Here is a 14,460-nt window from a genome sequence, read left to right as displayed (position 1 = left end):
ACCGGCATCTTTGCTACCGGAAACCTCTTTTCCTTGTGATATTTACAATTTCTGTTCAACAGTGATCCCGGAAGCTTCCATCGATGCTCTCAAGGAGCAGCTCGCCACGGCCCAACGTACTATTTTTTCCTTTCTCCTTTGAACTTGGTTTCTTTTCAGTTTTACTAGTGTAGCCTTGCTAACACTCATTTTTCCGGTTACAGGGGAGAAGGATGAGCTCAGCCGGCAGCACCAGGAGGAGCTAAACGCCCTCAAGACCAGCTACCAGGAGCTCAAGTCAGACTTGATTCAGCTGGGGCTTGACCACGCCAAGGCCCTCAAGGCCGCTGAAGTGACCGCAGCGGCCAAGTTGGACGAGGCTCTGGAGAATGCCTGCAATGCCACTGTGGTGTTGCGGGCAGAGCTGGAGGAGATGACCAAGGCCCGGAAGGGTGCCGAGGAGAAGGCCGCGCGGCTGGAGGAGGGGCACAAGGAGTGCGATCAGCTGATCCTGCAGACCGACACACTTGCCCTCCGTAAGTTGTTTTCTTTTACACTTTGACTACTGCATACGAGCCTTTTTTCCTTCGACCCCATTTTTGTTTCCGCTATCTTTCCGTCCGGTCTCTCTTCTTCCGGATTCTTTTCTCTCCGGTCTCTTTTTCTTCCGGTCTCTTTTTCTTCCGGTCTCTTTTTCTTCCGGTCTCTTTTTCTTCCGGTCTCTTTTTCTTCCGGACTCTTTTCCTTAAGCTTTTTCTTTCTTTGCACAGGCCTCTTTCCGGACTCGCAGAGGTATGCCGTCAAGAAGGTCGACGCGCAGCGCAAGGACAAAGGCCAAGCGGATCTTACCGTGCCATGGACGCCCAAGGACCATCTGGTCGCGCTTAACGCGCGGGTGTCCCATATGCGCTGCATAGACCGCAATCTTTCGGACATCCCTGATGTAGCTACCCAGCTATACAGGACTTTATGGCCTGGCGAGGAGGTGCCGGACACCTTCTCCCTCATCAACGACCGCCTGAAAGGTGCCGGCAGGAGGATCCGCGAGTGGCAGTGCTCTGCTGCCCGCGCTGGAGCGGACTCCGCCCTCCGCGTCGCCTGCTCCTGGTACCCGGAGCTCAATCTGGACGCCCTTACCGGCGTGCGCGAAGGCGCAGAAACGGATCTGGACCCGATCCTCTCCGCCAAGCGGCAGGATCGCGCGTACCGCATCGCGGAGTATGCCGACATGCGCACCTTCATCCCTCCCCTCCTGGCGTCACGGATTATCTCGACGAGGAGGAGGGTGAAGCCGAAGAAGAGGTCCTGGGCGATGCTGGTGCCGGCGATGCTCCTCCGGAAGCCCCTGCTGCATGATGATTTCCTTTGAAGTGTTTGCTCATTATATCTGTTGGTCCTGTTGCTTTAAGACAATATCTGTTAAATTCTGCCCCGGAATGCCGGGGCTTATGATGTAAAACTTAAGTTTGCCTGTGGTTGTGCTACAACATTTCCTGCCGGTAAGTTATACCGGTAGCTAAGTACTTATGAGTTTGCCTTAACATATTTTGCTTTTGGTTCCGCTTTTATCCTGCACTGCAAAGATTTCTCAATTGCTTCCGCATCCAATTTGATGCATACTTGGTTCTTTTGCCTTGGCTCGCCTGCCTTCTACGGGCGTTCTTTGGCGTATGAGCACAAGGTTCTTTCACCAAACAAGCATCTTCTTGAACTTAGAAATAACTTTGAAATTTTGCAAAAAACCGGTTTAACCGGGGTTAATTAAATTTTTCAGATTGTTCTTTCCTGCTCTCCCTTTTCGCAGTTCATGTGCTTATCCCCTACCGGTTTATCTTGCTTGCCATGAAGCCGGTTTGCGGACAGCAGCAGAGTCGAAGACTCCGGTAGGATTTAGCACACTACTAAACCGGAAAGAAAAACATTCAATAAGCAACCGGTAAACTGAAAAAATAGACAAGTTACATGCAACTTAAGTTGGGGTAGTCCCCGAGATTCACTCAAGGTTCCGGCATCTTTTATTCATAGCATATAAGGTACAAAAAGGAACTTCTTACACCACCACTTCAAGAGTAGAAAGGACGCAACAGAGCTACGTTCCATGGACGCTTGCTCTCCTCGCCGGACCTGTCCGCCTTTCCTTTCTTCCATTCCTGTGCATCTATCAAGTAGTATGCCTCATTGTGAAGCACCGGGCTTACAATGAAGGGACCTTCCCACGGTGGCAAAAGCTTATGCCGGCCTTCAGTGCGCTGCACTGTGCGAAGTACAAGATCTCCTTCCCGGAAAACTCTTGGGTTAACCTTCCGGTTATGATAGCGTCTTAGGTTTTGCTGGTAAATGGCTGTTCTTGCCAAAGCCAGCTCTCTTGCTTCTTCTAGCAAGTCCACATCGTTTTCTCTGGCCTCTTTGACCTCTTGCTCAGTATAGAGTTGTACCCTTGGTGAATCATGGATGATATCGGTTGGTATCACCGCTTCGCTCCATAAACCATGAATAAGGGAGTGTATCCGGTATACCTGTTTGGAGTTGTTCTTATACTCCACAAGATCGATGGTAGCTCATCGAGCCAACATCCCGGTGACTTTTCCACCGCATCAATGAGTCTAGGCTTGATACCGGAAAGCACCAAGGCATTCATTCTTTCTACTTGGCCATTGCCCCGTGGATGTGCCACCGAGCACAAATCCAACCGGATGTTCTTTTCTTCACGTAACCTTTTGAACTCACCTTGAGCAAAGTTGGTTCCGTTATCGTTGATGATGCCGTATGGGTATCCATACCGCAAAATGACATCTTTCAAGAATTTCACAGCTGTATGCCCATCACACTTTGCGATAGGTTTTACTTCCAGCCACTTGGTGAACTTATCCACCATGACCAAGATGTGAGTCATGCTGCTTCTTGCAGTTTTGAATGGTCCAACCATGTCAAGGCACCAAACAGCGAATGGCCATGTTAGCGGTATTGTCTTTAAACCGGATGCTGGGGTATGGTTTTGCTTGGCGTACCTCTGGCAGCCGTTGCATTTTCTTACCAAATCCTCGGCGTCCTCCAAAGCAAGGCCAATAGAACCCATGCCGGAATACTTTTGCTACCAAAGCCCTTGATGAAGCATGATGCCCACATTCTCCTTGGTGAATTTCCTCAAGCATTTCTTTTCCTTCCTCCGGTTCCACACATCTTTGAAGGACACCGGTAACGCTTCTCTTGTACACCTCACCATTGATGAATGTGTAAGCTTTGGACCTTCTTTGTATCCTCCTTGATTCATTTTCGTCAGCCGGCAAGGTGCCGCTGATCAGGAATTCCTTAATAGGTTTAACCCATGATGGTATTTCTCGAACCAAAACACCGGTGCATCTATCTCCATGCTATCTACCAGCATCGTTTCTTCCGGTATGGGTACAGCAGTCCCCGAGCCTACCGGAGCAGTCCCCGAGCTTGCCGGAGCAGTCCCCGGGTTCCCTTCATCGATATCCATGGGTACTACGTGTGACTCGGTACAAAAATTGATTCTGATTCCGGGCTCGGCTTGATCGATGGCACTCTTAGGTGAGCCAAAGCTATTCCGGGAGGAATTTCTTGCCTAGATGAGCCCAACTTGGACAAAGCATCCGCGGCTTCATTTTCTGCTCGCGGCACATGGTGAAACTCACATCCTTCGAAGAATCCGGCAATCTTTTGTACGTGAAACCGGTACGAGGCCATGTTGGCGTCTTTTGCATCCCAATCTCCTGAGCACTGCTGTACCACAAGGTCTGAATCGCCATAGCAAATGATCCGGTGTGCACCGATTTCTTTTGCGACCTTAAGCCCATGGATCAAAGCTTCATATTCAGCGACATTGTTCGATGCCCTGAAATGTACTTGCAAAACATACCGGAGGTGGTCTCCTTTTGGTGAAGTAAGCACCACACCGGCACCTAGACCTTCCTTGAGCTTAGATCCATCAAAGTGCATCTTCCAAGATTCTATCCTCCGATCTCGGCGGTTTGTATTGCATCTCCGCCCAATCAACAAGGAAATCAGCCAAAGCCTGTGATTTTATGGCATCTCTTCTTTCATATACCGGCACGTACGGTGATATCTGGATCGCCCATTTTGCAATCCGGCCGCTGGCATCTTTGTTGCACATGATGTCGGAAATTGGTGCTTCACTCACCACCTTCATGGGGTGTTCCTCAAAGTAGTGCTTGAGTTTTGTGGCGGCCATGTACACGCCATAAGTCATTTTCTGGAAGTGAGGGTAGTTTTGTTTTGAGAGGGAGAGCACCTCGCTCAAGTAGTATACCGGCCTCTGGACGGTTTTTCTTCCTCTTCTCTTTCAACCACAACCACTACACTCACAACCCGGTTTGTTGCTGCTATGTATAACAGCATAGGCTCCCTTTCTAGAGGTGAAGCCGCACGGGTGCCGTGGCTAGCATCGTTTTTAGCTCCTTAAACGCTGCGTCTGCACTGAGGGTCCGTACGAACGTGTCAGATTTCTTCATGAGAGCATAGAGTGGCAGAGCTTTTTCTCCCAACCTGCTTACAAACCGGCTCAGCGATGCCAAGCTTCCGGTAAACTTTTGCACATCTTTTAACTCTCGAGGGATAGCCATTCTTTCTATCGCCCGGATCTTTACCGGATTAACCTCTATGCCCCGGCTTGAAACCAGGAAACCGAGCAGCTTGCCGGCGGGGACACCAAAGGTACATTTTGCCGGATTGAGTTTCATCCGGAACCGCCTTAGGTTATCGAATGTTTGCCGGATGTCATCGATTAAAGTGTGTTTTACCTTAGTTTTTATCACGATGTCATCCACATAGACTTGCACATTTTTTCCAATTTGATCAAACAAGCATTTTTGCATACAGCGCTGGTACGTTGCACCAGCGTTGCGCAACCCAAAAGGCATAGTGACATAGCAATAAGCCCCGTGCGGGGTAATGAACGCAGTTTTTATTTGATCTTCCTTTTTCAAGGGAATTTGGTGGAAACCGGAATAGGCATCCAGGAAGGACAACAACTCACACCCAGCAGTTGAATCAATCACTTGATCGATTCGTGGCAAAGGAAAAGGATCTCTTGGGCAAGCCTTGTTCAGGTTGGTGTAGTCGATGCACATGCGCCACACCTTCTGAGCTTTTGCCTCCAGGTTCTCATCTTTCTTCTTTTCAACCATTACCGGATTGGCCAGCCACTCTGTGTGCGTGACCTCCACAATGAATCCGGCAACAAGCAGCTTGGTTACTTCTTCTCCTATGATCTTTCTTCTGTCTTCAGCGAACCGACGCAGTGGTTGCCGCACCGGCTTGGCATCTTTCCGGACGTTTAGAGAGTGCTCAGCCAGCTCCCTCGGAACACCTACCAAATCATCAGTTGACCAGGCAAAGATATTCCGATTCTCACGGAGGAAGCTGACGAGCGCGTTTTCCTATGCTTGATCAAGGCCGGCGCCGATACGAACGGTGCGCTCTGGGTAAGCCGGATCCAGCACAATGTTCTTTGTTTCATTGGTTGGCTTGAATGCCGGTGTGCCCATGTTTTCACTCATTGCCGCCAAACTCATTTGTGAGGATTGAGCCAGCGCAACAGCTGTCTGCATTCTTTTCTTTTCCTCCGCGATCACCAGCGATTCTGCTAGGTTTGATCCGGCAGATGCAGTTTCCAGTGAGATCTTATAGTTTCCCACCACAGTCAATGGCCCACGAGGTGCCGGCATCTTCATCTTGAGGTAAGCCGTATGAGTGGTGGCCATGAAAGCAGCCAACGCCGGTCTCCCCAGCAATGCATGGTAGGGACTGTCCAGATCCACCACCTCAAACTCCAGATTTTCCACCCGGCAATTGTCACGTCCTCCAAATGCCACGTCCACCCGAACTTTTCCTATCGGGGCACAGGACAAGCCAGGGACGATCCCATGGAACGTTGTGCGCGTTGGCTGAAGCATGTTTTCTGTTATGCCCAGCGTTTGCATGGTGTGCTTGTACATGATGTTGATGCTACTGCCATTGTCTATCAGCACCTTGCTGAACTTCACTCGAGTTTGCGGCCCTTTCATGATCGGGTCCACAACAAGAGCATATCCACCCGGATTCGGCATGATCTTTGGGTGATCCTTGGATGACCAGGTAATTTCCTGATTGGACCACATCATGTACTTGGGAACTGCCGGCATCACAGCATTGACCTCCATGGAGCGCCGGTGTACACTTTGCCGGTCTGTTGGCTCAGTGACAAAGACAACACAGCACAGATGCGGATCTTCGTAAACATTCCGGCCTAAAGGTGCCGGTGGAGGTGGCTGGTTATCATTTTGCTCCACCCGGTTAACTTGCTGGTACTGCTGCCGGTTTGGCTGCACCGGTAAGGCGTTTGCCCCGGTAAGTGGTGGTGGTGGCGGTAGCTGTTGTTGCTGCCGCGGCATGTCTTGCGGTGGCCGCGCATCTTTCACTGTTCCTTTTTGCATCAAGTACTTGGTCCAGGTACAATCCTTCGTCAGATGGTTTGACGGATGTGCCGGATTCGGCGTGTGCCACCGGCAAGGTTGATCCATGGCAGCTTCCATGGTGTATTTCGCGGGTTCTTGCCAGTTCTTCTTCTGGACCCAGGGTTTCTTTTCCACCCATTGTTTCTTAGGACCCGCCCATGGCTGCGATCCGGTTTTTTGCCTCTGGCTGTCGCTGGCCTCAAAGTTTTCCTGCACAGCAGCAACTTGCTGCGGACCGTACCTTCGATCCGGAAAATCTTCCCTTCTTTTGTTATTCCGGTTGTCCCGGTGTTGTTCGTGGCGCGGCTGTTCCGGCTCCGGTTGTACTGCCGGTTGCGTTGGGTCTCCCAACGCATAGCTATCCGCCACACGTATCATCTCTGCCAACGTTGTCGGCATGTTGCGCTGCAACTTTTGCCACAACGGTGAACCTCTTCTGCATCCACTGCTAAACCAAGCAATGGCTTGTGCCTCGATCACCCCCTCACAGGAGTTCCTTGTGGTGTTCCACCGGGCTAGATAATCCCGGTCTGTTTCGTTCGGGCGCTGCACGCACAGAGCAAGTTGTTGCGGCCTGTTTGGCCTCTGATAGGTGCTGCTGAAATTGCTCACAAAGGCCTCCTCAAAATCCAGCCAGCCATTTATGCTTCCTGCCGGCAAGTTGTTTAGCCAGATTCTTGCCGGTCCAACCAAAAACGATGGTATGATCCTCACGGCCCAACGCCGGTTTCCTCCTCCTGCTACGGTTCCTCCACCGCCTGCAACGTATACCGCGGTCACGTAATCCGCGAGCCAATCTTCCGGCTTCGTGGTGCCGTCATACGTCTTTGTGTCACGGGGCAACATAAAGTTGCGAACTGGTGGTTTTTCTTTCATGATCCTTGGGCCAAAACACTTTGGACCTGGAGGACCTTCCTCCTCGATCATTTCTGACAAGTATACTCTATCCAGACGGTGCCTCGCATCCTGTTCGGTAAGTATCTTTCTCCCAGGCGTTCTCCCAATGGGTTCCGGTATGCTGCCGGTTTCGTGGAATCGGCTTCATCGTGACATTCCGGTATCGCGGCCCTTGCCTGCCGATACCTTGGGGGATCTATTTCCTCCTCCTCGTACGCTGCCCTTGCAGCTCGATAGTTTTGCCCGGTCTCATATCTACCTGCATGATTGTTTCCGGCATAGCCTCTGGCATAGCCTCGCTCTGCCCCTTGGCTTTTTCTACCGGCATCGTGTTGCCCGGCTTGTTGCTTTCCGGCAAGAACCGGATCGTACACAGTCATCTGCTGCGCATTCACTTCTTTTTCTCTCCTTCTATCCGGATGGGGGGACGAAGCCTGCCCATGGGATTTGCTACCGGCATTCTTTGTTGAACGCGCGGATTTTGAGGCCGCTGCCTTGTTCAGCTTAGCCAGCTGCTCAGCATTTTGCTGCTCAATGGTTTCCAGCAGCTCTCTAACACGCTCTTGCTGCTTTACCAAAGCCTCTCCGGAAAGCGACTCGCACAGCTCTACAGCGGCCTTAGCAGCTTTTATAGTTTTATCCGGGCTGCTATACTTAGGCTTTTCCACGATGCTAACAGATGCAGAGGCGCTCTTGCCGGTAAGAATCTCTTTGCGCAAATCTTGATCTAGGTTGCGAGCTTTTAGCCGGTTTTCCGGCATCCTAGCAGCATGCGCGCTAACAGAAGCAAAGCCATGGGCAGCGTTATACTCACGTACGGTTAGGTTCAGCTCGCGCTGCGCCCTGACGATGTCCTTGCCGCTCTCTAGCATCTTCTGGCGCTGCGCCTCCAGCTCCGCCTGAGCCGCTGCCGGATCGATGTTCTGCGCGATGGGGGTGGCGAGGACGTTCATCGCCGCCTGGAGCGGTGTCTCCGGTGGCGCGGATGATGCTCCCGCTGCGCCTGCGCCGCGCTCCAGCGGTGGCTTAGCCGCACGGGTCGAAACCGCGCGACCGGCACCTTCAGCCGCAACCTCCTTTCCTGCACCAGCCACACCGGTCATCATTACCTCGACGCTGCCGGCGGCGCGGCCAGCACAGAGCCATCTTGGCGGGTCCGGTGCCACCAGCACCGGCGAGAGGCGCTGGCGCACGGGGACGGTGCCGAAGTAGACGCGATGGCTGCCGAACTTCGATGATGCGGCCGTTCTTGGGGAAGACGCCGCCGTTGGCGAAGCAGCCCGCGTTGTCGTTGATGAAGTCCATGGCGTAGATGCTCTGCACCAACGCGGACACCGTACGTTCGCCGGAGATCTCGAGAACGCCCGCCCGAATGTGAACTCCATCAAGCGCCACTTCAGGCCCCACGGTGGGCGCCAACTGTCGTCGTGGTGAACGAGCAGATGCCATAGGATGGCTTAGATTGGGGCCGAATGGACGCAAGAGGATTCGGGGGAGGGTTTGCGATCAGGTGGGAAGAGATTCCGGATGGTTTCCTCAAGAACTTGGCCAAGGCCAGAAGTTGAAGAAGAAAGACACAAGGAAGAACTCCCTCTAGATCACCATGTTCATAGATTCACACAAGTTACAGGCTCTGCCTTCCTACATACACGCGTACATACTTGCCCGTGAAGATGGGCTGCCCCCTCTCCGTATATAGGGGAGAGGGTGGCTTACACTGCAAGAAACCCTAATGGCATCTTTGACTGGACAAACTACTTTACGTAGTTACTGTACAAAGCTACTTTAACTGGCTACTGTACAAAGCTACTTTAATCATAGATGACACCGGGGCCTTCTTTTATCATAGAAGCTGACGTCCCCCGGCTTCTTTCTCCGTCACCTCTCTCTTTGGCGCCAGGGCTCTGAATAAAGTTACTTGGCGTAGCTCATCCTTGTCTTCTTGCTCTGAAGAGAATCTTTGACCAGTCCTGCCGACAGGCTCTCCTTTCCGGTATCTTTTATACCGGGTCCCGGCATACCCCTTTGGGGATACCGGCTTAGCCTTGCTCTCCCGGATTCCTTCTAGGCTTCCGGCAAGAACATTAAACCGGTATCTCGATGGCTCAAACCATCCGGTTTGGCATGCCTTTGGCATACCGGGGGTTATCCCCCCAACACTCCTCATCATGGAGACGGCGATGGCGGTGAAGATGGCAGTGGAGATGCCTTCCGGGGGCACTTCCCCGTCCCGGCGGCGTGCCGGAACAGAGACTTCTGTCCCCCGAATCTTGGCTTCGCGATGGCGGCGGCTCTGGAAGGTTTTCAGGAGTTTCGTCAATCCGTGTCGAAGATTTAGGTCAGGACGGCTTAAATAGGCGAAGAGTCGGAGTCGGAGGGGCCACGGGGGCTCCACACACCAGGGGGCGCCCCCTTAGTCGCGTCGCCACCACGTGTGGGGCCCCCAGGGCTCCCCTCTGGTCCCTCTCTGACTCTCTGGAAGCTTCTAGGAAAAATAAGATGTTGGGCGTTGATTTCGTCCGATTCCGAGAATATTTCCTTTGTAGGATTTCTGAAACCAAAAACAGCAGAAAACAGGAACTGGCACTTCGGCATCTTGTCAATAGGTTAGTTCCGGAAAACGCATAAAATCATCATAAAGTGTGAACAAAACATGTAGGTATTGTCATAAAACAAGCATGGAACATCAGAAATTATAGATACCTTGGAGACGTATCAGGAGGCCGGGCTTTCCGTGTGTCCCTAAATACATGTGAATGCACATGTAGGAGGCCCTCTTTGCTTCATTTGGCTTGCTCCCACTTGCTAACAGCGGCACGCACTAGACGTGTCGACTACAATAACCCGCTCACCGTTCCGGAGTCCGAGTTCTCAATTGAAGCCACAAAGAGGACATGGGCTCCAAGGTTTTCTCCTTACTTGGATCAATCACAATGGCCGGAGTATCATGGTGTGCAAGTTTGGCCAGATCCGGAATGGAAGGTTGTGAAACGTGGAAGAAGAAAGACAAAGAGGTATCACAGAGATATGGATAGATGGGGTCATTCGGGAAACAGGTTATTCCAAGAAGCTCGCGAGCCAACTAATTATGGATCATGCAATAGTAAGGGCCACAATAAAAGGAAGTGCACATCCGGCAAAAAATCAAAGGGCAATGATGCTACCACAAGTTAAGCATCAAGTAGCCAACAAGCTTCAAATCAACCTCGAAGCCAACAAACCCCAAGCCAACAAGCTCCAAGCCAACCGCGTCAACCTCCTCCAAGCCAACAAGCTCCAAGCACACAAGCCCAACGGCAACAAGCTCCAAGTCAACAAGCTCCAAGGCAACAAGCCCCACGGCAACAAGCTCCTACGCAACAAGCTCCAAGGCAACAAGCCGCAAGGCATCAACCACAATGGCGACAAGCTCCAAGGCAACCAAGGATTCATGTAGGGCTTAGTAGAGGTCGGCATGGTGGCCGTCGGGGTACTAGTATGCTACGATACCTAGCGGGGACTTATCCGTATGTGTCTCCAAGTTACTAATTGCATTGTACTTTATATTTTCCTATTCGATGACTAACTTTGGTTTTTCAATTTTGGTTTACAGCTATGGCAACTCAACCCACCAAGGGGAAGGGGGCATGGGAGGGCAATGAGAAGGAGGAGTCCGTTTGGGAGGAGGCGGCAAGGACGGTGCGGAAGAGGGAGAAGGAAGAACTTGAGAGGAAGAGGCGGGAGGAGATAGCTAAGAAGAAGGAGGACGATGACCGTATGCAAAGGGGGTATTAGGAATACCTATTGCGAAACAAGAGGAGGAATGAGAAGCTGAAGGCCGAACGGGAACGCGAGGCACGGATAAAATTCCTGAGGAGCTGCCAACTTGAGCAAATTGCGAGGGAGAGGGCTAATAGGATGCACCTAGAGGAGGTGGCTAGGGAGGCTGAACGCATCAAGGAGGAGAGAGCTCAAGCGGAAGCTGCAAAGACGGAGGAGCGCCACCACTTCTTTGATTCGGTCGTTCAGTTGGCTCGTGACATAAGGGAGAAGGAAGAATTGGCTGAAGAATGTAAGAAGAAGAAGGCGAGGGGGGAGGGAGCCTTTGCCACGCAGTGATGTCCCTTTGGATATGTTCTTGTTGTCGAACCTTTATGTTGTCGAACCATGATGTTGTGTGAACCTTGATCTTCTCGAACCTTCATGTCGTTGAACGTTATTGTAATTGGAACCTTGATGTCGTCGAACCTTATTTGTCGTTTGAACCATTATGCTGTGTCGTACATATTCAGTGCAATGTTGTACTCAAAACTGTTTGAATATGGTAGGATTTTCATGGTTTTAACACAAGTCAATGTGTGGCGCCCTTCCCACTGGCGCCACACTGCGCTGTGTGGCGCCCCTCCCATCGGCGCCACACGTGCCAACATATATCAACTTTTGGGTCGAAAACATCCAGGGGCTCCGGACGATTAGTCCTTAGCCGTTTTGGCGAGGCTCTTTGTGTGGCGCCCGTGGCATCGGCGCCACACATAGAGCCTCGACAAAACGGCTAAGTCCCAGACGATTTGTCTTACAGTATGTTTTGGGTAATTACAAATGGATGTGTGGCGCCGATGGGAGGGGCGCCACACAGTGCAGTGTGGCGCCAGTGGGAAGGGCGCCACTGATGTCTACTCACGCTTCTTTTCCTGTAGACAGTGTTGGGCCTCCAAGAGCAGAGTTTTGTAGAACAGCAGCAAGTTTTCCCTGAAGTGGATCACCCAAGGTTTATCGAACTCAAGGAGGAAGAGGTCAAAGATATCCCTCTCAAGCAACCCTGCGATCACAATGCAAGAAGTCTCTTGTGTCCCCAACACACCCAATACACTTGTCAGATGTATAGGTGCACTAGTTCGGCGAAGAGATAGTGAGATGCAAATGATATGGATGAATATGAGTGGCAATAACAATCTGAATAAAATATGGCAGCGAGTAAACATGCAACGGAACAATAAACAAACGGAGATTCGATGTTTGGAAACAAGGCCTAGGAATCCTACTTTCACTAGTGGACACTCTCAACATTGATCACATAATAAAACCACTCTACACTCTCTTGATGGATGATGAACACCACTAATTGTGTAGGGCTACAAGAGCACCTCAATGCCGGAGTTAACAAGCTCCACAACATTCGATATTCATATTTAAATAACCTTAGAGTGCATGATAGACCAACGCAATTATACCGAGTACTAACATAGCATGCACACCGTCACCGACAGACTATGAAAGGGGGAATAGATTGCATCAACACCATCATAGTAATAGTTAACTTCATAATCTACAAGAGATCACAATCATAGCATATACCAAGTACTTCATGATGCACACACTGTCAACATTACATCATGGAGGAGGAATAGTCTACTTTAATAACATCACTAGAGTAGCACATAAATGATATTCAACTAGATCACAAAGAGAGAGATGAACCACATAGCTACAGCAGAGCCCTCAGCCCCGGGGGTGAATTACTCCCTCCTCATCATGGAGACAGCGATGGCGGTGAAGATGGCAGTGGAGACGGCGGTGGTGATGACTCCGGGGGCAATTCCCCGTCCCGACAGGGTGCCGGAACAAAGACTTCTGTCCCCCGAATTGGAGTTTCGCGATGGCGGTGGCTCTGGAAGGTTTTCTCGGATTTCGTCAATCGGTGTCGATGTTTTAGGTCAGGAGGCAACTTATAGGCGAAGAGGCGGAGTCGGAGGGGCCACGGAGCCTCCTCACACTAGGGGGGCGTGATACGTCTCCAACGTATCGATAATTTCTTATGTTCCATGCTATTTTTATGATGATACTCACATGTTTTATACATACTTTATGTCATATTTATGCATTTTCCGGCACTAACCTATTAACGAGATGCCGAAGAGCCAGTTGCTGTTTTCTGCTGTTTTTGGTTTCAGAAATCCTAGTAAGGAAATATTCTCGGAATTGGACGAAATCAACGCCCAGGATCTTATTTTTCCACAAAGCTTCCAGAACACCGGGGGAGATACGAAGTGGGGCAACGACGCGGCCACACAACAGGGCGGCGCGGCTCACCTCCTGGCCGCGCGGCCCTGGCGTGTGGGGCCCCTCGTGGCGCCCCTGACCTACCCTTCCGCCTACTTAAGCCTTCGTCGATAATAACTCCAGTACCGAGAGCCACGATACAGAAAACCTTCCATTGACGCCGCCGCCAATCCCATCTCGGGGGATTCAGGAGATCGCCTCTGGCACCCTGCCGGAGAGGGGAATCATCTCCCGGAGGACTCTTCACCGCCATGGTCGCCTCCGGAGTGATGTGTGAGTAGTTCACCCCTGGACTATGGGTCCATAGCAGTAGCTAGATGGTCGTCTTCTCCTAATTGTGCTATCATTGTTGGATCTTGTGAGCTGCCTAACATGATCAAGATCATCTATCTGTAATGCTACATGTTGCGTTTGTTGGGATCCGATGAATAGTGAATGCTATGTTATGTTGATTATCAATCTATCATCTATGTGTTGTTTATGATCTTGCATGCTCTCCGTTGCTAGTAGAGGCTCAGGCCAAGTTTTTGCTTGTAACTCCAAGAGGGAGTATTTATGCTCGATAGTGGGTTCATGCCTCCATTAAATCTGGGACAGTGACAGAAAGTTCTAAGGTTGTGGATGTGCTGTTGCCAATAGGGATAAAACATCAATGCTATGTCTAAGGATATATTTATTGATTACATTACGCACCATACTTAATGCAATTGTCTGTTGTTTGCAACTTAATACTGGAGGGGGTTCGGATGATAACCTGAATGTGGACTTTTTAGGCATAGATGCATGCTGGATAGCGGTCTATGTACTTTGTCGTAATGCCCATTAAATCTCACACTACTCATCATAACATGTATGTGCATGGTCATGCCCTCTTTATTTGTCAATTGCCCAACTGTAATTTGTTCACCCATCATGCTTATTCTTATGGGAGAGACACCTCTAGTGAACTATGGACCCCGGTCCATTCTTTTACATCGAATACAATCTACTGCAATACTCGTTCTACTGTTCTCTGCAAACATCATCATCCACACTATACATCTAATCCTTTGTTACATCAAGCCGGTGA

The 14,460-nt window shown here is 50.7% G+C and overlaps 1 protein-coding gene across 1 annotated transcript; it reads left to right on the top strand.

Moving 5' to 3' along the window:
* The first annotated feature begins 297 nt into the window (after positions 1-297).
* Positions 298-10,993, top strand: LOC127344648 (uncharacterized). The gene is made up of 3 exons (XM_071827491.1): positions 298-515; positions 750-1,281; positions 10,945-10,993. The coding sequence occupies exons 1-3, from the start codon at positions 413-415 to the stop codon at positions 10,991-10,993; spliced, it is 684 nt and encodes a 227-aa protein (XP_071683592.1). The 5' UTR covers positions 298-412.
* The last annotated feature ends 3,467 nt before the right edge of the window (positions 10,994-14,460 follow it).

Source organism: Lolium perenne, chromosome 3, assembly GCF_019359855.2.
Source record: "Lolium perenne isolate Kyuss_39 chromosome 3, Kyuss_2.0, whole genome shotgun sequence".
NCBI classification, from domain to species: domain Eukaryota; kingdom Viridiplantae; phylum Streptophyta; class Magnoliopsida; order Poales; family Poaceae; genus Lolium; species Lolium perenne.
Note: the sequence above shows the minus strand (reverse complement) of the source record. Positions and strands in the feature narration are given on the sequence as shown.

What these genes read in the sequence shown, in the direction of transcription:
- LOC127344648 (XM_071827491.1), top strand. Translation starts at nt 413, where the DNA reads ATGACCAAGGCCCGGAAGGGTGCCGAGGAGAAGGCCGCGCGGCTGGAG. An exon ending in GACCGACACACTTGCCCTCC is followed by an intron (nt 516 to 749) that starts GTAAGTTGTTTT and finishes TTCTTTGCACAG; the next exon opens with GCCTCTTTCCGGACTCGCAG. An exon ending in AGGGTGAAGCCGAAGAAGAG is followed by an intron (nt 1,282 to 10,944) that starts GTCCTGGGCGAT and finishes TTTGGTTTACAG; the next exon opens with CTATGGCAACTCAACCCACC.